The following is a 25,181-nucleotide window of genomic DNA, read 5'->3' as shown; positions in this document are numbered from 1 at the left end:
CATTACATTTTATAATAAGAATCACAAATAAATAGATATAATTAAGGTGTATGTATATATATATATATTAACACTAAATTCTCATATAAATAAATAAATAAAATCATTTTTCATCCCATAATCCTTCATCATTACCTAAATAATCATTTTAAACACTATTATTACCATTTGATTCATATTCATATGTCACTTGAATCATAAATGTACCGAATAACAGCCTAATATGACTAATAGCAGCCGCAATAGCAGGCAATAGCAAACAATAGCGACCGCTAAGTCTAAACATGCTATCTTAGGTCTGCTACCTTGTAGCACTGCTATTGAGGGTACTACGAATGCTATTTAGTATTTGAACTAGCACCTTGCTCCATAATCAATATTTTGTTTCTTAATAAGCTCTCCATAATAGTCTCTTTAATAATTATCTATTAATTGCAAAATAAATTTAATTAATTGACATCAGCAAAATATATATATATATATGGACAAAATGTAAAGTAACAAAAAGACTACAATATAACTATAATAGAACCAACTACATCACACGATTCCTCCACTCAGTTTCTAGTATCTCTACCCATATAAATAACATGGTGCGAAATACCTCTAAGCACCATTTGCTCATCTCGTGTTTAGAGCTCCGATCGGAACAATCGTAGTGCTAAGCCATTGATTCAAAATTCTTGTATATTGGCGCACTAAGAAAGTCTATGATTGTTGAAAAAAACCTCATGAGAGCACAAGGCAACCCAAATGTTGCAGACTCATCAATTAGTGAATCATCTGATGTCTTGCCAGTCTCTACAAAGCCCATTAACTCATAAGCTTCTCTAAAGGTTGGATATTTAATACCACGCTACATTTTCATAGCAATTTGCACCCCTCACATGGTTCAGGAGCAATTCGTTGTTCTCTAGGCTCCATAACATTTTAGCAATGTTCTAAATAGTGGGCTACAACATTTCACAGAGAGCTCTGTTCAACCGCTATAGCCCACTATTTAGTAGCGATAGGTAGCAAAAACCGCTATAGTGCTGCTATAGCTCCACTATAGCCCGCTATTTGGAACACTGCATTTTAGACTTATTCCAAGTGAAGAACCCTCTGTATATAAATTTGAGTTCATCATAGTTAGTCTTGATCATCCTGAAATGCTCTGTATGCATGAACCTCAATGGATTTTCCCACCACACAACATTGTTCATGTTGTTTGTGGATTATTATGCTACCATGTGCCTACCAGGAAGATGCACCTGCATTGGCAACATAAGTTGAGACATAGAACAAAATGGGAAACAATACAACATATATATAGACTGCCTTATTGTCAGTCATAAATCTCTGCATCTTGGTACTGTCTAATCTCGTCGATTGCCTACCTTCTATTATTTGAACGATCAACCATGAAGTACACTCACAACTACTTATACAGACTTGATACCATAGTAGACCTCGACATTAATATGGCAGTTGCATATCATAAGGAGCACTAAGTTGTAATGCAACACCCATCAGTTAACAGTTATCCAATTTTTCTCTCCAGTCATTTTCTATCCATCATCCCGTCTCATATAAATAGGATAGGAGTCCTTTCTGTGTTGGCTGGTATCAAAGACATGGCAAGGATATTGAAAACAGTACGCACTACGTAACAAATCAACATAAGTGATGCGAAATGAAAACGCTTCACTAATATGACTAGGGGTGGGTATTCAGTTTAAACCGACATTTCGGTTCGGTGTTTTCGGTGATGAAAAAAATCGGTGTTCCCAAATGAAGAACCGATCGGTAGATGTAAAAATAAAAAACCGATGACTTCGGTGTTGGTATTCTCGGTTCGGTTTTTGGTGTGCGCCGAACTTCACCAAAGTTCATCGAATTCAGGTGTTCAAGCATAGAAACAAGTACCACATAGATTGGCTGCACCATCGCTAACTTGCCACTTATGGTCGTCGTCGATGAGGGTGTCGCTCGCCTGCATCACCGCCGCCACCCCACACCTGGCCGCTCGCCCGCGCCGCCGCAGCCTCGTGGCTTGCAGTTGCAGCTCGCTGCTGCTATGCCACGCTAGCACCTCGTGCGCCTTGACAGTGATGCGGCATCGACACACGCCATGCCGGCTGGACGAGACCGAGCCTCATGCGCATGCTGCTGCTGCAGCCGCCGCTGCCAACCACACATGCGCCCACCGAGGAACAATATGAGCACTAGCACTTGAAAGGATAAGGTTGCAGTTTCGGCATAGCTAATTAGTGGGCTTTGTGCACGTTGCTAGGCTATGCACGTTGCTCCGCTGATCCAAAGGGGTGCAAAGCACTTCTGTTTCGGCTGTACGTGGCTACATGTACATTTCAGGAGGGTCCTCGTTGGTTTTGCCAGACGGAGTTCGGTTCTTCGGTTGTTTAGTGTGCTGAAAAATAAAGTCGAAGCCAAACACCGAAGTCTGCAAAAATGGGAACCGACACCGACACCGAAATCGAAAACCGAAAAAACCAACATTTCGGTTCGGTATTTTTTTCAGTTTTGGTTTAAAAGTGACCTCCCCTAATTATGACATTAGTGACGTGGATGGTTGAGACACGTCACTAATGTCTTTCCTCAGCAAGTGCATTGACATAATAGTGACGGATTTTATTGAGACACATCACTAATAACATGTGACTAGTAATCAGTGACGTCACTGATATAGTTTCTTATCAGTGACGCGGTTCGTTCACCCGCGTCACCTTTGTTGAACTAAAGGTGATAGGCAATCCTGTGATTTCTTGCCTTCTGCGTAATCATCCAGCAACCAGGGCTTGGCGCAGCGACAGCCAGCCCAAAACGCACCTCGCGGCTCGCGCATACAGGCTTAGGGTTGGGCGCTGGCGCGCTGCCCACACGGCCAACACCCCTCGCTCCCTCCCTCTCCTCGCCGATCCGCCGCCACCTCCACGCGTGTCGCCGCCTCCGACTTCTCCGTGCGCCCCTAGCTACGCTTCCTCCCGGGCGCCGCCGGACGGTGGGACGGGTCCTCCTCCCGCCCCCCCCCCCCCCCCCCCCCCTAAGATCTAGATAGCGGCGGCGCGGGCATGTTCACGGCGGCAACAAGTTCCTCTTCTTCTGCGTGATGCTGCCGGCGGCGGTCCCCTCACGCTCTGCTATCAGTGGAGATCTCCTGCCTCGTGCTCCTCCCCCTCGTTTCTGCTATCTCCTCCTAGCCCCGCACCCACCGGCCATGTCAGGTTCGTATATAGGGTTGTGGTGGGTGAGGGGATTAGGCACTGATGTTGTGTGCCAAGCATGTTGCGGATCCTAAGCTGATAGGTAGCTGCGTTGGATTTAGCCTCCAGGTGGTTGCGTGGTTTGGATCCCTGCGGTACTGGTTTTACTTGTAGAAAATTTTGGTGGCTCCGAGCTTGTGGTCTTCCGCGCTTCATGATCTGGTGCCTGGCACTTTGGATTTCTAGTTCTTATTCAGTACTGAATCAACCTGCTCTTTGGTCCAGAATGTAAAAAAAATAATATAAGTTTAGTACTGAATCAACCTGCTCTTTGGTCCAGAATGTAAAAAAATAATAATAAGTTTAGTACTGAATCAACCTACTTTTTGTTCCACAAAGTAAAAATAATAATAAGACTTATGCTTATGATTTCTTAGGTATACCTGCTGGTGCTTTGCACTTGGGCACATTGGATTGCCGGTCCCAATCTCGCAGATAAGTGTTCCAAACTCAATGCCCCCCCCCCCCCCCCCCCCCCCCCCCCCCCCCCCCACTCATCTGCTTTTACTGCACTATAAAATTGTTGCTGCCCTGTTCTTGGGGTTTTCAGTTAGGGGCGGTTTACTGAAAATAGTGATTGCATATAAAATTAAGTGTACTTTGCCATGCATCTTTGTGTTGAAAATATGATCGGAGTTCTCAGTACTGGTTGCTATGACTCGTGACTAGGATTACAAACCTGCCTGTGCTTTACTCTTGCATGTACTACCCTTCTAGTTAATATTTCTGTACTATGTGCTGCCTGGATAGTATATTTTCTGGGCAAAATCTTTCTTGTGTATGTCTCTGCGCAAAAACTTACTATTACTTGCCAAACAATGTGTACTGTATAAATTTTCTAATTAAATGATGGTCACTTGATCAGGTAAGGACCATGCATATGATGCTAATAAAATTGTTAAACCTGAAAATCCAGTGTTGAATTGTACAAGGTCTTGGTGTTTGAACAGGCATGATGCTCAATCTATTTCCTATTGGTTTTATTTCTGCTTTTATGGATAACTACTTAATTGCGTATGATTGCTGGATGGCAAGGATGTACTAATATAGTTGAGTACATTCCATTTGCGTAGCTTTCTTCTACTGGCAACAATGGTAGTGAAGTACAACTTACCATTACTTGAACTTCTAAACCAGCTTTATGGTCTTTTGCCCTTGCAGGCATGTTTGTTATTCTGAAGAAAAATTAACTTGATGTGCAGTATTGATCTGGAAAAGCTCATGGAAAAGGTGAATGGGACCTAATGAGCTGAGATGAATGTTATTTTAATCTACACTCACATCTTTAACTTTGTGCTAACTAACTCTATTTAATTAAATGTGTATTCTGATATCTGAATGTAAGTTGTTTCTTTTTCCAGAAAATGGTCTTTCTTTGTCTGCTGATCAGGAACTATTATGTCATCTCCATGTCTCCACTAGTAAGTGCTTATTGATCTCAGTAGAAGTTATATACATGTAATGAGCCATGTTATATATGCGCACTGTTATAACCATGCAGAATTGCAAATTAACTACATTTATTCTCCGGTTCTATAACAGTATGTAAGAATAAGTGTAACTACATTTATTCTTCCTTTTGCAATATCCTGCACCTCACTGCCTGCCTAACTGTTGTATGATGCTATGAATGCAATTGTGATTGCTGCTGTGATCGAAATCACTGGTATAGTGCCATATATGGCTATGTCCTTGTGCACTTGGCATCAAATCAGATTTGGATTACAATTCCTTGGGTCATGCACCTACAGATTTGGATTTACTTGTGGTTGTTTGTGCTGGTGGAATCCCTGCGACCTGTTCGATGTTTTTTTTTTGTTAAATGCATTGCTTCGCTAGTATATACTAATTTTCCCCGTTCATTGCAATGACGCAATGTTCTTGGTTGGAGCTGTTTGATCTATGTTTTTCTATCTTGCAGACTTGTTCTTGTATATGCATACCCAGCTTACGACTGCTGCAACATGGTAGAGCTAAACAGGCCTGTATTAAGACTGTGGCATAATTACATGAGGTAAATGTTGTATTATTACAATCATAGTTCTTGGTACAGGCATATGATAGATTTCATAACTGTATTAGACTGTAGTTTCTGAACAAGACCATGGGCTCTCGATGTTTAATGTTTCAGTCTTTTCTTTCAATGCTTGCTACCATATTCATGTTCTACTTGGGTCTAAATTCTTCAAGTTCTATCAATCGATTTAGTGTAACTGCAGCCTGTGCTTATCTAAATTTCATGCAGGTAAGCAGCACAAGAGCAGCACCTTGGTCACCAGGTAGTGGCCACTTTCAGCAGCCTTGGACATCTAGGGCAGTTAGTAGTTTGGACGATTATATACCTTGATGTACTTTCATTTTCAGTTGCCATCTTCAACTTGATATATTTATTGGGTGGAACCACTGTAATTTTTGGATGATACCATGTATGCATCTTCTACAATTGTAATGATGAAATTGCTGCAGCAATGTTTAATACCAATTCAGAAATGTGTTTTCTTTAAATGGTCATGAGAAATTAGTGACAGCTCTTAATAAAAACATGTCACCGCTAATCCTTATTGGTGACGTGTTTTGCCACAATGCGTCACCGATAAGAGTCACTAGTGACGGGTTTTGGAAAAACGCGTCACCTGTCATCGGTGAGTGGTGATGGGTTTTGGGGAAAAAAATTGTCACTGTTAGATCACACTGGTGATGTGAGTGTTAATAAAAGACGTCACTATTGATACAGATGTGAGTTGTCAAAAAGTCATCACGGGTAGGTCACATTGGTGACGCGGTTTATAAAAAACGGGTGTCACTGCTATTTACATAGTGACGCGAATATTTATAAAACACGTCACTATTGATTACATATTAATGACGCTGGTCTAAAAGACCCATCACTAGTGAAAATTTATTAGTGACGTTTTTATTTTTGTCACTAATCACATTAGTGACGATATTTTAGTGACGCGAGAAATGTCCATCACTAATATGGATTTTAACCGTCACTAATGATGGTTTCTTACATAGTGGTAGTGCCTGTGCACCATGCATGGGCACTCAAGGTTGAGGGTACCACAACAACCATGCATTATATATATATATATATATGGTTCCAAGTCCATGCAACTCTAGATATTTTTTTTATTTAGGAACTCTGCTATGTGCATGTTATAACCACCATAACTCTTTTAACTTACTATCTGGTTCCATAACCAACAGAAAGTGCCCACGTGGCAGACCCATCATCTCAAACTCTATCACATGGACCCATGCAGACACCTAGCTAAAGTGCTCCTTTTGATCAAAACGTTTGCCCAGGCAACAAATCTACCATTACCATTAATTTGGCAAGGTGGTTGCACAGCTCAATGTGACGGAGTTTAAAAAGAGGGGTCTACCATTTGAACACTTCCTATCGGTTATGAAATTATGCAGTAAGTTAAATATTGATGATGATGACCCATTAAAATATACAAATTCAGTTATAGCCACAATGCTATCATACATGGCCAAATTAAAGTAATACGTTTTTATCTATTTATTAAGTACTCCAACATCAGTTTTATGGCCGCTGCGGGTTTGCACCAAGTATCTAAGATCAAGTCATTCATCAGTGACTTAATCAACAACATTATATTCAATATAGGTGAAACCGAGCTACATACTTATGTTAGTCAACATGTAAGCTAAGGCATCACAGGAGCTCGGTATCCACATGACTCATTTTTTTTTGAAAAAAATAAAATTGTTGCCGGCTTCTGCAACCGCACACATCAAAGTTTTTAAATCATTCTCAGCACCAAAGCTGATAATAAAATAGGGAAACGAGTACACACATAATAGTAAAAATCAAAAGTAGAGTTTATTATTGCTTCTCCATCCATTATTGGTGAAAAGCGACAACCTCCGGTGCTTTGCTCGCCGAACGTACGATCTCCCTTGTGTCCTCACGCTGTAGTAAGGACCAAAACCACAGTCAATATGCTCCTCTGAAATAGCCTACATAAAAGAACTAAAATGTTTTTTTTCTAAAAAATCAAGTCGTTACGTGTACACAAAATAGCCCACATAACGGCTGCAACCCCAACAAATTAAGATTAATTTTTTATCCTTCTTTCATATGCCCGTTAACCAATTTCTAAGCATATATGTTATTGATCTAGGTGGGGTTAGCCCAGTAGCTACTTAAACAACTCTTCATATGGTCTTAGCATGTTGTCAGTAAAAAAAATATGTTAAATTGTTTCATTACAATTACAGAAATAACACTTTTGACTTCCAACCCAATTTCTCCTAGCTAAATTATCCTTTGTTAAAATTACACCCCGCTGAAGATGTCAAAGGAAAATTTTTTATTTTTAGAGAAATTTTAAGATTCCAAATAAATTTATTAATGAAGGGGTACACTGATTCATCAAATACTGATATAATCCGTGTCGATGTAGGTCCCAGGTAAAACTATCCCTCCCATGTGAAAGCTGTTGTAAGGCTATTCTGGCTACGAGGTTGTACCAAGAGTTAATTTATCCCCTGTTAGAACTCTTCGAAAAGAAATATTTAGTGGTGTTTGGTTAATAACCTGTATCATTAGGATAATTAATTATATTAAATAGGTTAGGAAACCGCTCTCTAAGAGATTTAGAGCTCACCCAAGTGTCATCCAAAATTCGGTTAGTGAACTATCTTTTATCTTAAATGACCCGCACCCTAGAAAGTCTTCCTGTCTGACCTTTCCAAAAATGTGAATGACCATGTATAACTGAGTCTGAGTAAAACATTTTGCACTTAGAGTATGATCTGCCAGGTACCTTCTTCATTAAGAAATTTAAAATTTCATTTATTGAGAAGCCATTTGTTTTTTAAATGTGAAATCCATTAAGAAATGACTCATGGGCCAATTTGTAAGTGTGAAAGTTAATGGTAGCAAACCAGATACTTTTTTTTAAAATATGCAAAACTAGATACTTTGCTTGCTTCAATTCCACATTATGTTAAGGTATGTATAGAACGCAAATACATTGAAGCCTAACTTTATTTTCTTAATTCCGGGGAAGAGGTGCACACGCATACATCACTACTCATTGTCGTATGAACTATATACGCATACTCGGCCATGTTAGTCTAGGGCAGCTCATCCGTCAAATACATATCAGCAGCGTGCAGCGATGTACATACAAACTACTACATCTCCCTCAATTTTTTAAACTATATCCAATCTTCAAATTGGAGTGGAAGAATACAGTAGAACGCAAACTGTTGACTAGATACTAGCCAGTGTAATCATTAATCAACCATGTCACGATCGTTTGAATCCCGTGCGCGCGCTTACATGCAACTATATAGTAACTGCTCACAGGTCACAGCAGCAACCCACTAGATTTCGTGGATAAAGACGCGCGCGCGTACATGAGTAGAAACCAAGCGCGCCACGCATACATCCACCTGCATCATCGCTCGAGTTCAATTTCAAAACCTCCCCAACTCCAAGGTCATCAGATCGAAGTCAGAACCGATGGATCATCAGCTAGACCGGGCCGGTTGGGGGATGGCAGCAAGTCGCCGTCGCGCGCCACATCATGCACAACACACATACATCGTCTCGGCGGGGCGAGAGGTATGTAGCCGACGACGAGCCGACCCCAGCACGGCCTCGGCCGCATAAACCTCTCCGGAAGCCGACTGCCCCTTGACGCGCGCATCCGCACTCCCCGATATGCTAATCTACATCTACCCGCCCGCGCGGACGTCTGGTTGTTGTTGCGTGCCCATCGCTCCGAGCCTCCGATCCGTCCCCGGCGCGCGCTACAGTGGCATGTCGCGCTTGGGAAAATTCTAGCGCGAGCGGCCCGGCCCCGTACGTGTCGCCGCCGCCCACGCCGCCACTTGCCCCTCCGGCCTTCTCCGCGTATATATCTAGCGTGCCCGGCCTCACCACGCCTCAAAGGGCTTCCCGAGCTCTCTCTCCGGCACTTCCATCACGGCATCACCTAACCTCTAGTTGAATCCTTCCTCATCCTCGATCGGTTCCTCCTGCAACCACTTGCCTACTTTGATCTTTTTCGTGTCCTTGTTAGCTTCGTCCTCCCGGACCGCCGATGCCTCCGGCCGTTCTCCAAGAGCCATGAGCAACGCTAGCAACAGCAAGAAGCACAGCCTCCTCGCGCCAAAGGCCACCATGGACATGTCTCGCCTGCACCAGGCCTACGACCGCGGCTAGTTTCATCTGCATCTCTAGGTCGCTGCTTGTGGCTCTTTCTTCCTGTTGAACATAATAAACCAGCTCGTCTCGATCGTTAGCCTAGTGCCTTTCGTACGTAGTTTGTATTTTGTGCTCGTAGTTGCTAGCTAGCAACAATGAAGGAAGGCGGCGAGAAGAAGAACATCCTGGCCAAGACGTTGCAGCGGTGCCGGACCTCGCTGGCGGCGGCCCACCGTAGGCGCCCGCCGCCGGCGCAGGCGCCCGACAGGTCCGCGTCGTGGGGCGGCGCCGCCGTCCCCGCGGCCGGCTACTTCACGGTGCTGGTGGGCCCGGAGAAGGAGCGGTTCGGGGTGCGCGCCCGCTGCGCCAACCACCCGCTGTTCCGGGCGCTGCTGGACGAGGCCGAGACCGAGTACGGCTTCGCCGGCTGCGACGGGCCCCTCGAGCTGCCATGCGCCGTCGACGACTTCATGCAGGTCATGTGGGAGATGGAGCAGGGAGACCCCACCGCGTCGCCGGGATGCGGGCGCTTCGCCGCCGGAAGCAGCAGAGGGCACCACCTGCACCAGGTCACCGGGTACCAGATGGTGAGCCCCGCCAGGTTCCTCGTCGCAGGCCGATCGTGACATGATCTTGTTGCATACATGCTGAGATCTTGCCGGCACCAGTCATGGCGGCCGGGCGACGGTCTAAGTCTGATCGTCGCCGTTCACTGTCAACTTGTCGTTGAAGCATCTTTTCTTTCAGATTTGTACTACGCGTAGACTCGATCCGGCCGGGTGCATGCAGAACAGCAGAAGTTTGTTCACCTGCTTGTTGCTTGCTTGCTTGCTTTGTTGCTAAGGTGTTGATGTTTGTTTTCAGTTTTTACTCTCTTTTTCGCTGTGTGTAATCAATATATAGTTAATAGTTGGTCTATGCCTCGTAAGTCGTAATCCTTGTTCTCTCCACGTCGATTAACGATGTATGCCGTGTTTACTGTTAAGTGTACGAATAACGATGTTCTTTGTATCGAGATGTATACCATGTTTACTGTCGAGTACGAATATGATCTTGTAGGTCCAAGTGTGCTCTGTAAATTCACCCTTCGTATTTCATTCACATGCATGCTAATTGCTAAACCAAGAATGAATTGTGCTCTAGTTATATTATTTCTATTTTATTTTCGTCCAATCAACTATTCATTGGACGGGAACTTGGTTAATTTGAATTCCGCTAACTACATGTTAGGTGGATTTACTGTGGTTCATTTTTTGTCATGTGATTTCCTACCAATTTCGCTCCTTTGCCTCCACAAGCAACAACATTCATAAGCCAAGTCAATGACAATGACCCACGAAGTCTACTCTAAAAGCAACTTGATCTATGCAAGCACACCCCATAGCGGTTGAGAACGGCAGGCTCAGATTTTCTTACCAGCAACTTGCAAGGACGCCTGCAGATGCTCTGAATCTGCAATCACCAGCCAGCCGAAACACCAAACACACAAATCATTGTCAGGGCGACAATACAAATACTACTAAACAGCGTGACATGAGCGTTCGTTCTCTGCCGTTTTCAAAAATGTCAGCGAATATGATATCATCTCTCGCGAACCAAGGACAAGCTTGACAAAGTTTATACAACGGCGCAATAATGCATCGCTGAGGTCAGATGGCACGCCGACTCGAACAAACCCAGGGCCTCACAACCTGCCGCTTGCTTTGCAAAACCAAACAACCCTGACGTCCGAACGGCAGCGCCTGACGCGTGTATCGCGTTTCTGGCAGCTAGATTTGAAATGCAACTTTGTTTATATTTATTGTCATGTACGTCCTCCAATATTACAAACACAATTTGTAATTCAGATTAGCATATATTTTGATATAGAAAGTACAATAAGATCCGAATAGTACTTAATGTCAACAATCTCAATCCTTACTTCTCCTCTCCACTAGATAACATTTCTGGAGCACCGCCCTTCTTTAAAATATTGTTGTAAAATAAAATCCGGCCCTTGGAGCAGGCGTTGTTTCGTATTGTTTAGCGAGATTTTCGGCCAAAAATTAATGCTATAAGCATTTACCGTATCTACATTAATTTGCAAATCTACAACGTATTATCGATCACATCATAATAAGATCCGAATATATATATATATACATATATAATAATTATTATTTGATGTCAACAAAATGTCAATCCTTATTACTTTCCCTCTCCACTAGATAACATTTCTGGAACACCCTTCTTTGAAGAGAAATCCAGCCCTCGGAGCAAGAGGTGCGTCCGATCCCAGCCGTTGTTTGGTATTGTTTAGCCAGATATTAGGCAAAATAAAAATAAAATGTTACAAGCATTTATCGTCATCTATATTTAATTTGCAAATCTGCAACGTATTATGAATCACAGCACGGCATGCACTACTGCGCAGTACTACGCACATATTTGACCTTTGCTACTGATACAAATATGAAACATATGAGCCGGTAGTATTTGAACCATTCTACTACACGGAAAATCCAACTGAAACGTGATACTACTATACACCCGTTTAATTAATGTACACTCTCCGGAGATCTAGCCAAAGTAAGTTGGTGCTACAGCCTACAGGTAAGTGATCAGCTACGCTATGTGTTACCTGAGCTTTTCATGTATGGTACTCCCTCCGTTTATCTTTATAAGACGCACACACATATTAAGATTCAAACTTTACAATTTTTTACTAATAATTTAGCTAATATTTTTTATTTTTATAATATAAACTTGATACGGTTAGTTTCGTAATCTCGTAATCAAATGTACTCTCCAATGATTATAAGTTTATAACTATAAGCAATATAATGTAAAATAAATGAACGGTCAAAGTGTAATTTAGGAGACCGTGTCAAGTTATATCACTTCTTATAAAAATAAATGGAGGGAGTATATATAAGTGTAACAATCTAACCAGGAGATAAAGGAAGGTTGTTCTGCTACAACATTTGAATAAAAAGGAGTTGATTTTCATGTCAGAATGCGACGAAGATGTACATTCAATCAAAGACAGAACAAGAACATGACTCCAAAGATTTTGACCGAAGTAGTTAGCATGCATGTAGAACCGAGAAGACAGACACATTATTAGTCTGCAATTTCATCTGGTAGAGATATAGCAATAGAACAGGGAGGATCTCTAATGTTCAATCACTAGTGTTGGTGAAGCAGTAACAATTAACAAACAATCTTTTGCTTTAGGTTTCCTCAAGGGAAAAACGGCAAGTATCAGTTTTTAGTGGTTCAAATAGAAGATTTACCAGAATACCATGCTGAACATTTTGATCAAGAACAGCACAAATATGCTTATGCTGCTATGCAGCATCACCTTTATGTGTGTGAGGATCAGATTCTCTACTTTGCAGGTTCACCTGATTCAGGCTTGCTTTTCCCCTTGAACTGGTGAAGTATATCACTTACTGCTCTAAAAATTTATCTGGAAAGTAAGTGCTAATCTGCATAATCAAGTATTACTCCCTCCATTTACATAAATATTATGTTTGAGAAGTTCAGTGACTTTATATAAATATTACGTTTGAGAAGTTCAGTAACTTTTTGGACTCTCTCTACGTATCCGATTCGAATACTCTCTCACTACGGGAACCAGACAATTTGCCGAGTGCCATAGGCACTCGGCGAAGACACGAAAACACTCGGCAAAGGCTTTGCCGAGTGTAACACTCGGCAAACATTTTGCCGACGGTCAAAAACACTCGGCGAAAAGATGTACTCGGCGAAATACGTGCTGACGGCGTCGGGGGTAACGGCGGGTTTGCCGAGTGCCAGATGGGAGGCACTCGGCAAACACCGGGTCTTTGCCGAGTGTCAACACTCGGCAAACACCCACTGTTTGCCGAGTGTCAGGGAGAGGACACTCGGCAAAGCCGGCGTGTTTGCCGAGTGCCTTTGTCCCTGACACTCGGCAAACAGTGGGTGTTTGCCGAGTGCCTTGTCCGTGGCACTCGGCAAACAACCTGCGCCCGACCTGGGAAATGCACCTTTGCCGAGTGTTAAAGCCAAAACACTCGGCAAAGGCCCCTCTTTGCCGAGTGTAACACTCGGCAAAGTGCCCAGAACCCCCCTTTTTTCTCGTTTTGTCACGTATAACGGACCCCTCTCAATTCACAATACACATCATCACAGGCATTTGTAATAAACAATCACATGCATAATTCACGACCACCATTAGAAACATTATTTATAAACACCACAGGCATAATTCAACATAAGCACGAAACAATCCATAAATCCAAGTTCAAGTCACAATTTAGTTTCAACCAAGTTCACAACCAAGTCTAGTTCCGTGGAGGCCAAGGAGACCACTGCGACAAATCTTGATCTTCATTATTCGAAGCCGCCGATTGATTCTGCACATAGGATAGGACATTCTGAGCTAACATCTAAAGTTGTCAAAATTAAAGTATTGAATCTAAAGCACAATATGTCAAGTGACTCACAGGAGTAGTCGTGGGTGGCTGAGGCGGAGGGAACATCATCGGCGGTGGCGGAGGCAAAGACTGACCCATGCTCGAAGCAAAATTCTGCATGTACTGGAACATCTGCTCCATCCTTATCCGATTTTCTTCCTCCATCCTCCGCCGCATGTCCTCCATCTGCGCCGCCATCTCCTCTTGTTTCTTCCTTGCTTCTTCCACCTGGGCCTACAATGATTCATTGCAATGTTATAATGCAAAGCTAAAGTATAACAACAAACGAACGATGAATGGAAGAGAAAGAACCTGGAGAGCCTCCATCTGGAACTGTGCAGTGGTGGGTCGTGGCCGTATCGCCGGGCTCGAGTCCGTGCTCCTAGCTCGGATCTAGGAGAGAGTGGGAGTAGAGGTCATGTCGATTACGCTGTCGCCAATCCAATATCGGCCATGCTTCTTGCCTCCTCCCACCCTCATCACAATTTCTCCATCAATGTCCTCGGAGCTCGGATCGAAGTCTGGCCCGTGAACCTCCCTAGCCATCTTTGTATACTCGCTGACGCGGCTGTGTATGCTAGAATGGTTGTACGCCTCGGACGGGTCGTCTGGGTTGAAATCGATATCGGCCGTCGCCTTGCCCTTTTTGGAGAGGACCCATGCCTTGAGCTGGGAGCAAGGTCGGCCATCATGTGACGCCGACTGCGGCAAAAAATACAAAATGATTAGGAATTATGTAGAACTGAACGTTACAATAAAGAATTGAAGTTGCGTACCCATTTTTCTCTATATTCATCAAGGCTTAGGCTGCCTTGATGGTGTGGTGCAGTCGGCATCTGCAAACGCCGCTACCGGCAAGCAAGGTGGTTCTCCAACCACCCGGGCTCCAACTGCACGTCAACCATCCTCTCCCAGCACGGCATATGCGCACGACACCACCACGGAGGCACCTACATCATCAAGCGTGTGACATACGAAAAAGAAAATGAGTCTAATTAATCTTAAATAGTAAGTATCAACGTTCTTTACTTACCCTTATGAATTGGTCCTTAGTCAGGTTCATTGTTCTTGCCTCCTCTTTTCTAACCTTCATCTGTCTGTATTGAGCGTGGAATTCGATGATGGCCTGGATGCGCGCCTCGTAATGCATGTCCTTCACGAGCTTCTTGGCGGCTACATCACAGACGGCCTTCGCCTTGGCCTCAAATCCCTCCTGGCATCTATAGAAATCCTGCATATAGACACGTATACAGTTATCCTTTGTCTTGTCAGGAATGTCCATTATTGTACCAAAAATTGCCTCGACGATATTTTTTTCCGTGTGTATTACATCAATGTTATGTGGAACAAGAAGGTCATCAAAATAGGGAAGCTTCCACAAGCACGACTTCTGCGTCCAAGCATGTTGCTCGCCATATCCCAAAAAACCACCTTCTTCATTATTGACCTCGAGAGCGTCTAACTGAGCACGAGCTGCGGCCCCTGTCATCATCGGCGGTGCGGGGTCTGTAACTACGACATCTTTGGTAAAGTTCTTGATGTCTCGTCTGAATGGATGGTCAGGAGGGAGGAATTGTCGATGTTTGTCGAACGAAGAATATTTGCCACCTTTCGACAACCAAATGAACTTCAAAGATGCTTTACATACTGGGCATGGAAACTTCCCGTGAACACACCATCCGCAGAAAATCCCATATGCCGGCAAGTCATGCAGTGAGTACTGGTACCAAACATGCATCTTGAAGTTTGTCTTTGTGGATCGATCATATGTTCATACCCCTTCCTCCCAAGCACGGAGCAAATCATCAATCAGAGGCTCCATGTACACACTCATATTATTCCCCGGATGCTCTGGAATTATCAACGACAAGAATATATTATGTCGTTGAAAGAGGACGCCAGGGGGGGATTCAGGGGGATAACGAAAATGGGCCAACAGGTGTACGGGGCGGCCGCCATTCCATAAGGATTGAACCCATCAGTTGCCAACGCAACGCGTACGTTACGGGCCTCTAGAGCTCTTGCAGGATAAATCGCATCAAAGCTTTTCCAGGCTTCAGCATCGGATGGGTGTACCAGCTTCTCAGGATTATAGCGACGGCCGTTTTTGTGCCATGTCATCTGTTTCGCGGATTCTTTAGTCATGAAAAAGTCGTTGGATCCTCGATATAAAAGGAAGATACCGTAGAACCTTCACAGGAATTGCGAGCTGCTTTTTCTGACCGTCACCACAGTCTACCTCCAGAAACCTAGACGATTCGCACTTCACACAGTATTTTGCTTCCGCATACTCTTTCCTAAATAAGATGCATCCCTTCGGGCAAGCATGTATATGCTCGTATGGCATCTTATGTGCACGAAGGAGTTTCTGTGCCTCATACATGCTCTTTGGCAAGATGTGACCAACCGGGAGCAGGCTTCCAAAAAATGTCAACATAATATCAAACGCGTCTCGACTCAAACTAAACTGAGACTTCACAGCCATTAGGCGTGCAATGGCATCTAGTTGAGAAACCTTGGTATGGCCGTGAAGGGGTTGCTGTGCCGCAGACAATATTTCGTAATAAGCCTTAGCGGTAGCCTCTGGCTCCTCCTCCCTACGTGCTTCTTCGAAGTGTGCTTCATGATAGTCATTTAACATGTCTTCCACCCTGGCATCATCATCAAATTCCTCGATGCGTTGTCTCAAGACCTCCTCTCTCCCACGGTCAGATTCACCATGGTAGATCCACCTGGTGTAGTCTGACGTAAATTCGTTCTTCACCAGATGTTTGCCCATGTCTAGCTTGGTTTGCCGACGCATGTTTCCACATTTGCTACACGGACACCAAGTCAATCGAGCTCCTTTGACACTTGCAAACGCCCGTTCCAAGAAAGCATCTGTCTTGTCAATCCATTCATTGGTCAACGTATTCTGACTAGTTCGACCCGTGTACATCCACTGACGATCCTCCATCCTCTAGCATATAAGCGAGTAATACAAAATTCACATTGCATATACACGTTCCTATATTGTCTATTAGGTAAAGATAGGTCCTAATCCCACCCGAGGATGTGTAGGTGGGTTTAGTATCCATGGTCTACTCCGACCCGAGATAAAATTTCAGCAGCACCTCCCCGCTGTTCTCCAAATACACGTCCTTGATAGGAGATTGTGTATCTGGAGAACAACAGGGAGGTGCTACCGAAACTCTATCTCGGACCGAAATAGATCATAGATACTAAACCCACCTACACATCCTCGGGCTGTCCAAAAAATGTGGACAATTCGAAACAAATACGGTTATAGAAATGCAAAAATCTGCATATTTCCAACCGTATCTATTTCGAACGGGAGACGCCTAACTAGGTTACGTGATATACGAACATTATACGGAAAGAAAGGTGTAGGATGCCTCACCTTGCTATCCTGCAAAGTGACGACTGGAGGACGGTAACGTACGCTCTCCTGAAAAAAAAATACTCCTGTCAACTTAAAATTTCGACAGCACCTCCCCTGCACGGGGAGGTTTCCTACACCTGCATCAAATAAAATGGCTCAATGGCCGACAATCACATCTACAACATCACAACGGCACGATGGCCGACTCCACAACAAGCACTGATACATAATGCATGACAATATTTCAAGCATGATAATATTGCATCAACTCACCTAGTGCTGGGACCGGGGGCGGCGTGTCGGGGCCGGGGGTCAGGATCGATCCGGGACGGCCGGGGGCTAGCCGGGGGCCGGTCGGGGGTCGGGGGCCGACCGTGGGCGGCCGGGGGTCGTGGCCGGGGGCGGCGCCGGGCGGCTGGGGCGGGCCAGCGCGGGGCGGCCGGGGGCGGCGCGGGGCGGGCCGGCGGCGGGACGCCCGGGGCCGGCGCGGGGAGGGCCGGGGGCGGCGTCGGGCGGCCGGGGGCCGGCGCGGGGTGGGCCGGCGGCGGGGCGCCCGGGGCCGGCGTGGCGCGGGCCGGGGACGGCGTCGGGCAGCGCGGGCGGCGAGCGGGGCGGGGCGGCGCGGGGCGGGCGGCGCGGGCGGCGAGCGGGGCCGGGGGCGGTGCGTGTGCATGTGCCTGTGCGTGTGATTGTGCCTGTGCGCCTGGGACTTGGACGATTAAGTTCCAATCCTTTGCCGAGTGCCCCTGATCTAGCACTCGGCAAAGGCATTTAGGGTTTTAGCCTTTGCCGAGTGCTAGATCAGGGGCACTCGGCAAATGGTATTTCCCCCGTGAATTTCTGACTCACACTGGCACGTGGACCCTTGGCGGGCTTTGCCGAGTGCCCCGGCGTGACACTCGGCAAACAATGTATTTGCCGAGTGCCCTACTGCGATACTCGGCAAAAAGGTACCCATATTGCATGTGCAAACACTTTTACTAATTAAAAGTATGTAAACTTTGTGTAAACCTAGTCAAATTCACTAAACATTGCGTATTTCATTTTTTAAGTAATATTGTTCCATTATTTCATGGATTTATAGCTCATATTGAATTTATATCTATTAAATTCATATACTTGCAATTAATAAATAAAAATTATCAAACGGATCCGAAAAATCCCCAAAATTTGACATGAACCAATCTATGTTCTCTATGGCCTATAAAAATAAATTGGAACTCAATGACAAATTCAAGTATCGATTCGACTCAAAATCTTACCGGATCCTTTCAACTTCTACGAATCCTCTCCGGAGATGCTTCGAATTCTAAGCATCATATGTCAAAACTTGTGCGAAACCTTGTCAATTTTTTACCACAGCCTCTGCATATGAAATCATAGCATCTTGCAAAATCTCATGATTTTCAAACTTCGTTTGTATTTTTGAGAATTATTAAATCATTTGGCCACATGTTCGTAGTCGTGTTTCCTTAACAAAATATTCGAAATTTCTTTTCATTTTCCGGGTAAGACCTCAATTTGGACTCGCTAACATGAATATTATTTTGCCACTCATATTATTCCATTATTCCAATCACCTGCAGTTAAAATTTTACTTAAATCAACAAATTACTCTAAATGAAATTAATGGATTAAATATAGCAAACAGGTCAATAAATAGTCCACCTTGTACCCTGCAGTGCCAAATGTCATACATGTGAAGTATAAAAAGTTTGGAGGGGGGAGGAGGGAATTTTTTTTTGTTTTGCCGAGTGTGTCAAAAAACACTCGGCAAACCTCGGCAAACTCTCAGGTTTGCCGAGTGCCCCATCGAGACACTCGGCAAACATGGAGTTTGCCGAGTGCCCCCTGTCGACACTCGGCAAACAGTAACGTCCGTCACGGCCTTCGCCCGCCGCGGCACGTGGAAGTCACGTGCTCAAGTATTTGCCGAGTGGATTTTGTTTGCTGAGTGCCCCGTTGGAGTTTGCCGAGTATTTTCGGCAAACAATGTTTTCGCCGAGTGTATTATTTTTGCCGAGTGTTACTAGGAATGCACTCGGCAAACGGGTCCTTCACCGAGTGCCCGCAATAATACACTCGGCGAAAAAATTACACTCGGCGACTTTAATGTTTCCCGTAGTGTCTCTACTGTTAGTAAGTGGAAGCAGGAAACATACAACTATCTGTTTTCGATGATCCAATTCAAAAAATTTGTCTACAGCTGACGAGGCCCGCTGCTTGCCAGCCATCCCTGAAGTTGTGAATTGAAAACCAGCCATGGATGCACAAAAAGAATTGCGAGAATAATGACTAACAGTGACTCGTCTACAAGTTTTATTGCACACATTGCAAGTTTGCAACACCCAAAAGAACTAAAGAAGTAAGAAAACACCGATATAGTACAGTGATGCACAACATTAGCAGCATCCATCATTTTCTATTTGAATAATGGGGAGTATTAAATTTTTTTATATAAGCAGATGAGATTGCAGAGCAACCAAGAATATTGCAACCCAGAGTCCCAGACAACCACAGCTACGGGACTATGCTTGTGAGATCAAGGGCACAGAGCCAAGGATCTCCGCTTCCACGGCAGCAGCAGGGGGCTCCGCCTCCACATCCTCCTCCGCGAACCACGGGTGCTTGAGCGCGTCCGCCGCGGTGAGCCTCTCGTCGGAGTAGAAGCTCAGCAGGCCGGCAAGCACCTCACGCCCGGGCGGCGACAGACGATCGAGCATCCCCATCCCGTCGAATGCCCCCACTCCCATCGTGAGGATCTCGTCGTGCAGGTCCAGCCCCTGCGTGATCATCTCATCCTCCGTGGCCTCCGTGAACAGTGGCGCGCCGGCGAGGAGCTCGGCCATCACGCACCCCAGCGCCCAGACGTCCACCTCTGGCCCGTGGCGCCGGAGCCCGAACAGCCGCTCCGGCGCGCAGTACAGCAGCGAGCCCGTGGGCGGCTCCTCCAGCAGGTAGGTCTTCCCGAGGAGCATCGTTGCCGGCGCCGGCGCCGCGGGTCCGAAGCCACTGATCTTTAGCGCGCCGCCGCCGTCGTCGGGGCCGACGAGGATGTTGTCGGGGCTTATGTCGCGGTGGATCGTGGCCGTGGCGTGCAGCTCCCCCGCCGCCCGCAGCAGCTGCCTCATGCAGTCGCGCGCCTCGGACTCGGAGAAGGGCCGCGTGAGCCGGGTCCGGAGGCTGGGGCCGGTGAGCTCCATGGCGATGGAAGTGCCCTTACCGATCTTCTCGGGCATCGCGTTATCGTCGCCGGTGTCAGCGAGCTGGTAGCGCGGCCGTTTCTTGCCGGCCTCCGTGGGGCAGGCTTCATCCAGCGCCGGACGCTTGCGTGCTGCTGGGAGCGCCGCCGCCGCCATGGAAAGCCGAGCCGGATCAAGCCCTATTGGCGCGCCGAGACAATGGAGAACGCGCGCGGCTTGATGATGGGTGGCCGTGCGCGTGCCTTCAAGACTTATAGGTCTCGTCGATCTCGATGAGACGATGTCTTCGAACCGGATACGTAGAGAGAGAGAGAGTCGAGAAGTCGAGGCGTCGTGCCTTAGGACATGTACAACAGAAATTAATGAGCTGTCTGTATAATGCCACGTAAATCCAATTTTGCGAAAGAAGAGAGAGAAAGAAGTTGGATCAGAGAGAAAGAAGAGAGAGAACGGAGCCGTCGTCTCCCGAGAGGACGACCGCGGCTCGTGCTCCCATGCTGGGCGACGGCTTCAGCTCCCTGTTGTAAGATGGATCGGCGCGCCCTCGGATCGATTGCGAAAATGCGTCCCGCTTCCGCCACGCTCGGCCGCGCCTGCTGCACCGCACTCTCGGTCCGCGCCTGTGTTGCGCCGCTTCAGCCTCGCCGGACGCGCGCTGCGCCTCGCCGGACGCTTCAGCTTGCAGATCGAGAGGAGAAACGGGAGAGACAGGAAAGAGACCAGGAAGACGACGACAATAACCGAGGGAAAGAGATGAAGTTTGAGGGGCATTTAGTCTTTTTCATGTATTTCCCATTTTTCCTCTACTTTTTAGAATTCTTGCTTTACGAGGCAAACAATAATAAAATATACTATAACATGGAGCCTCTTAGACAAGCAACAATATAATTTACAAAGATAAAAAATTACACTTGATCACTCTAATTTATATGCACATGTATAAATTAAATAGTATATAGACAGTCAATAGATGAGATGTTGTACGAGTTGTCTATTTTATTGTCTATATACGATAATCAAAGTACTTGCAGATAGTTGAACATTCCCTTACGCGCGCGGATCGGACTTGAATTCGGTTGCCACCAACGCCGTCGCCTCGATCTCAAAGCGGTAGTTTCTCCTTCCGAGCTTCCTTCATCGGATTGGCTTTAATTTATGTAGAAACAGATCGAGCCGACGACAACTCCTCTCGTAGAACTGTGAGGATAACGGGTTGTAACGCATGGGCTTTTTGACAGCAATAGGGTCACTGCGTGTACCCGCAGGTCGCAGCCTACTACTCAATCCATCCCAAATTACTATTCGTTTTGCTTTTTCTAGGTATATAGTTTTTGTTGTGCACCTAGATATATATTATCCAGATACGTAGCAAAAGTTATGCATCTAGAAAAAAATAAAACGAATAGTAATTTGGGACGGACGGAGTAGCAGATTGTAACCTATAAGCTGAAAGTCTTTTGGACCTCAAAACAACACCGCACATTTCAAATACCTTCCAAACCACTTGCTCGAAAAAACAAAATCGAACCAGATCATCTAATGGATCAATCTATTAAAAACCAACTAAAGGAGTTCAAAATGAAAACTTACCCATTACAATTAATAAACTCAGCCCAATAACTAGGGCTATCTGCGAGACAAATAGGGTCACTGTGTATACCTGCGGCCTGCTAACAGCTTGTAACCCATGGGTTGAAAGGCTTTTGGACCCCAAAACAGTACCAAACACTCCAAATACCCTCCGAATCGTTTGTTCGTAACCCAAATTTAACCAGACCATCTAACCCAAATTAAACCAAACCAGCTAATATGCCGGTCTATTAAAAACCAACTAAAATGAGTCCAAAATAGATACCTACCTATTAGAACCAATAAACCCAACCCAATAACCATTAACTAGGGCTACGCGAGAAAGTAAGAGGTCCTCGCGAGGTTGAGGGGATAGGGTCACTGCGTGTACCCACGGCCTGCTGACACGTTGTAACTCATGGGTTGAAAGATTTTTGAACCCTTGAACAGTAGCTCCAAGCCAAATACCCTCTAACCGTGTGTTTGGATACTGGGTCGGAACGGGACGGAACGGGTCGGACCCCCTTCGTCCCACGTTTGGTTCAAAAGAGAACTGGGTTGGGTCGAACCCACATGGGAATATTCCCATTAGATCCGGGTCCAAGCGATTCCTCCAAAACGAACGGATCGTTTCGACCCAGTTATTCTCACGCGTCTCCTCTCACCGCACCTCCTCTCACCCCCGACCCCAACGCCAGAGCACCGCCCGGCTCCAACCCCGCCGCCCCTGACCTCCTCCGCCGGCGCCCCCATCCGCCGCCTCACCTACCATCACCGCCGCCCCTAGCATCTGCCGCGCCAGCCCCCAACCACCGCCCTTCTTCCCTGCACCTTCTCCCAATGGATCTCGTCGTCGCCGCCCCTGAAAATCGAGGATGGCCTGCCCTCCGCCGCCCCTGACCTTCGCCGCCCTTCAGATCCGCCCCCGGCCGTGACGTCCGCCGCCGCGCCCTGACGTCCTCCGCCGCCGCCGTCCCTGAGATCCGCTGCCGCAGCCTGATCCGCTCCGCCGCCCCTCAGATCCGCCCCCGCCTCTGACTGCCGCCGCGCCCCCGACCCCTTCCGCCGCCGCGCCCCCGACCCCTTCCGCCGCCGCCCCAAGCCAGGTCCGGAGCGCCCATCCTCCGCCGCCCCTCCGATGCGGCTCCGTCCCTGACCGGCGCCGCTCCCCTGGCGTCCGTGGCGGGCGGCGGCCCGTGACCGGCGCCGGTCCCCTGGCCTCCGTGGCGGGCGGCGGCCCCTGACCGGCGCCGTCCCCTGGCGTCCGTGGCGGGCGGCGACCCGTGACCGACACCGTCCCCTGGCCTCCGTGTTGGGTGGCGGCCCCTGACCGGCGCCGTCCCCTGGCCTCCGTGGCGGGCGGCGGCCACTGACAGGCGCCGCTCCCCTGACCTCCGTGGCGGGCGACGACCCCTGACCAACGCCACCCCTGACCGACGCCGCCGCGCCCCTGTCTTGCTGCCGCCCCTGTCAAGCTTCACCACCCCTGCCAAGCGCCGAACCTGCCAAGCGCCGCCGCCCGTACCATCCGCCGGCGCCGCGTCTCCTTCTCTCAAAGGTTGAAACCGTACACCACCATGTTTATGTTGGTTCATATTTATTGAATTGACTTGAATGGTACTGGTTGATAGTATTATGGATTGAATTGAATAAATAGTCCAGTAGCATGACATCCTGGTTCAATTGGCTCTAAGAACAAGTGTTTCTTTTATTGTTGTATTGTAGATGGATAAGAGGACCAAGATTGTAACTTGTGCTACTGCTGCATACATGTTGTTGTCAATGATGGCGGTGATTATTCAATCTAGAAAACGTAAACGATGTGCCAGAAGGGTTGGTATTACCTATGGGCCTATGGAGGCAAGGGATAGGATGAGAGTAGATTATCTAAATAACAAAATTTGGAAGGATAACACAACTTGCTTGAACATGTTAAGACTGAATAGAGGCAAGTTTTTTCGATTTTGCAATCTTTTTAGAGAACGTGGTTTGCTTCAAGATACATGTCACTTGTGTGTTGAGCAGCAGGTGGGTATGTTTCTAAATACAGTGGGACATAACCTTAGGAATAGGTTAGTTGGAACTAATTTTGATAGATCGGGGGAAACAGTTAGCCGCTATTTCAACAAAGTACTCCGTGCTATTGGAGAGCTGCGAGGGGAACTAATTAGGCCCCCGTCTTTGGACACTCCAAGCAAAATTGCAGGGGACAACAGATGGGATCCTTACTTTAAGGTGTGAGGCTTATCCCTGTTTTGTTTTGACTTTTCTATTAATCTAACATCATATGGTCCCTAATTTTTACCTTTTTGAAAAAATTAGGACTGTATTGGAGCTATTGATGGTACTCATGTAAGAGCATCTGTTCCTAAGAATATTGAGCATGCCTTTCGCGGTAGGAAATCCTTTTTCACACAAAATGTAATGGCAGCTGTAGATTTTGATCTACAGTTCACCTATGTGTTGGCTGGTTGGGAAGGGGCTGCACATGATGCTCTAGTTTTACGTGATGCTTTAGAACGTGAGAATGGCCTTCGTGTCCCACAAGGTAATAGAGTAGTAAACTCTCAACTTTTATATACACATTTCAGTCTATAGTATTATGACCAAACTGTATATCAAATGATAGGAAAATTCTACCTAGTTGATGCTGGATATGGAGCCAAACCAGGATTTTTGCCCCCCTTTCATGGAGTTCGGTACCACTTAAACGAATGGGGAAGTAATCCAGTGCAAAATGAGAAGGAATTGTTCAACCTTAGGCACTCATCACTACGTGTCACAGTAGAGAGAGCATTTGGGGCACTAAAGAGGAGATTCAAAATTCTTGATGATGCTACACCATTCTTTCCTTTTCCAACACAAGTAGATATTGTTTGTGCTTGTTGCATTATTCACAATTGGGTCATACAAGATGGGCGTGATGAGTTCTTCACAGAGGATACTAATTGGGAAAGCTACAACCATGCTTCCACACGCATTGGCCAAGCAAATGAGCATGCTGCTATGGTTAATTTCAGGCAGCAGATAGCAGATCAGATGTGGGCAGACCGTCAAAACAACAATGTTAACTAATATTTGTATCAAACTTGAATTTCTTTCGGTTGTATAACATATTTAAACCTTTCTTTG

At 46.2% G+C, this 25,181-nt stretch overlaps 3 protein-coding genes and 1 long non-coding RNA gene across 4 annotated transcripts; 3 read left to right on the top strand and 1 right to left on the bottom strand.

The window, feature by feature from the left end:
- Positions 1–3,051: 3,051 nt before the first annotated feature.
- Positions 3,052–5,768, top strand: LOC117845334 (uncharacterized). Its single transcript, XR_004638053.2, has 4 exons — positions 3,052–4,493; positions 4,625–4,684; positions 5,185–5,277; positions 5,509–5,768. It is a non-coding gene; the product is annotated as an uncharacterized lncRNA (long non-coding RNA).
- Positions 5,769–9,179: 3,411 nt separating this feature from the next.
- On the top strand, positions 9,180–10,371 carry LOC117844903 (auxin-responsive protein SAUR76). Its single transcript, XM_034725748.2, has one exon. It carries the CDS (start codon positions 9,609–9,611, stop codon positions 10,077–10,079), a length of 471 nt encoding a protein of 156 aa, XP_034581639.1. The 5' UTR covers positions 9,180–9,608; the 3' UTR covers positions 10,080–10,371.
- A 9,434-nt stretch (positions 10,372–19,805) lies between these two features.
- LOC117855079 (putative cyclin-dependent kinase F-2) lies at positions 19,806–20,636 on the bottom strand. Its single transcript, XM_034737355.1, has one exon. It carries the CDS (start codon positions 20,634–20,636, stop codon positions 19,806–19,808), a length of 831 nt encoding a protein of 276 aa, XP_034593246.1.
- A 3,138-nt stretch (positions 20,637–23,774) lies between these two features.
- LOC140221414 (protein ALP1-like) lies at positions 23,775–25,166 on the top strand. Its single transcript, XM_072291006.1, has 3 exons — positions 23,775–24,284; positions 24,372–24,597; positions 24,679–25,166. The coding sequence occupies exons 1-3, from the start codon at positions 23,775–23,777 to the stop codon at positions 25,122–25,124; spliced, it is 1,182 nt and encodes a 393-aa protein (XP_072147107.1). The 3' UTR covers positions 25,125–25,166.
- Positions 25,167–25,181: the final 15 nt, after the last annotated feature.

Source organism: Setaria viridis, chromosome 1 (genome assembly GCF_005286985.2).
Source record: "Setaria viridis chromosome 1, Setaria_viridis_v4.0, whole genome shotgun sequence".
NCBI lineage: Eukaryota > Viridiplantae > Streptophyta > Magnoliopsida > Poales > Poaceae > Setaria > Setaria viridis.
The sequence above is the reverse complement of the archived record's forward strand: the minus strand, read 5'-3'. Positions and strand labels throughout refer to the sequence as shown.

Bases quoted from the DNA above. Each gene is read 5' to 3' on its own strand.
- LOC117855079 (XM_034737355.1), bottom strand. From the start codon at position 20,636: ATGGCGGCGGCGGCGCTCCCAGCAGCACGCAAGCGTCCGGCGCTGGAT.
- LOC140221414 (XM_072291006.1), top strand. From the start codon at position 23,775: ATGGATAAGAGGACCAAGATTGTAACTTGTGCTACTGCTGCATACATG. The intron at 24,285-24,371 runs GTGTGAGGCTTA...TGAAAAAATTAG, and splicing joins GATGGGATCCTTACTTTAAG to GACTGTATTGGAGCTATTGA. The intron at 24,598-24,678 runs GTAATAGAGTAG...ATCAAATGATAG, and splicing joins TGGCCTTCGTGTCCCACAAG to GAAAATTCTACCTAGTTGAT.
- LOC117844903 (XM_034725748.2), top strand. From the start codon at position 9,609: ATGAAGGAAGGCGGCGAGAAGAAGAACATCCTGGCCAAGACGTTGCAG.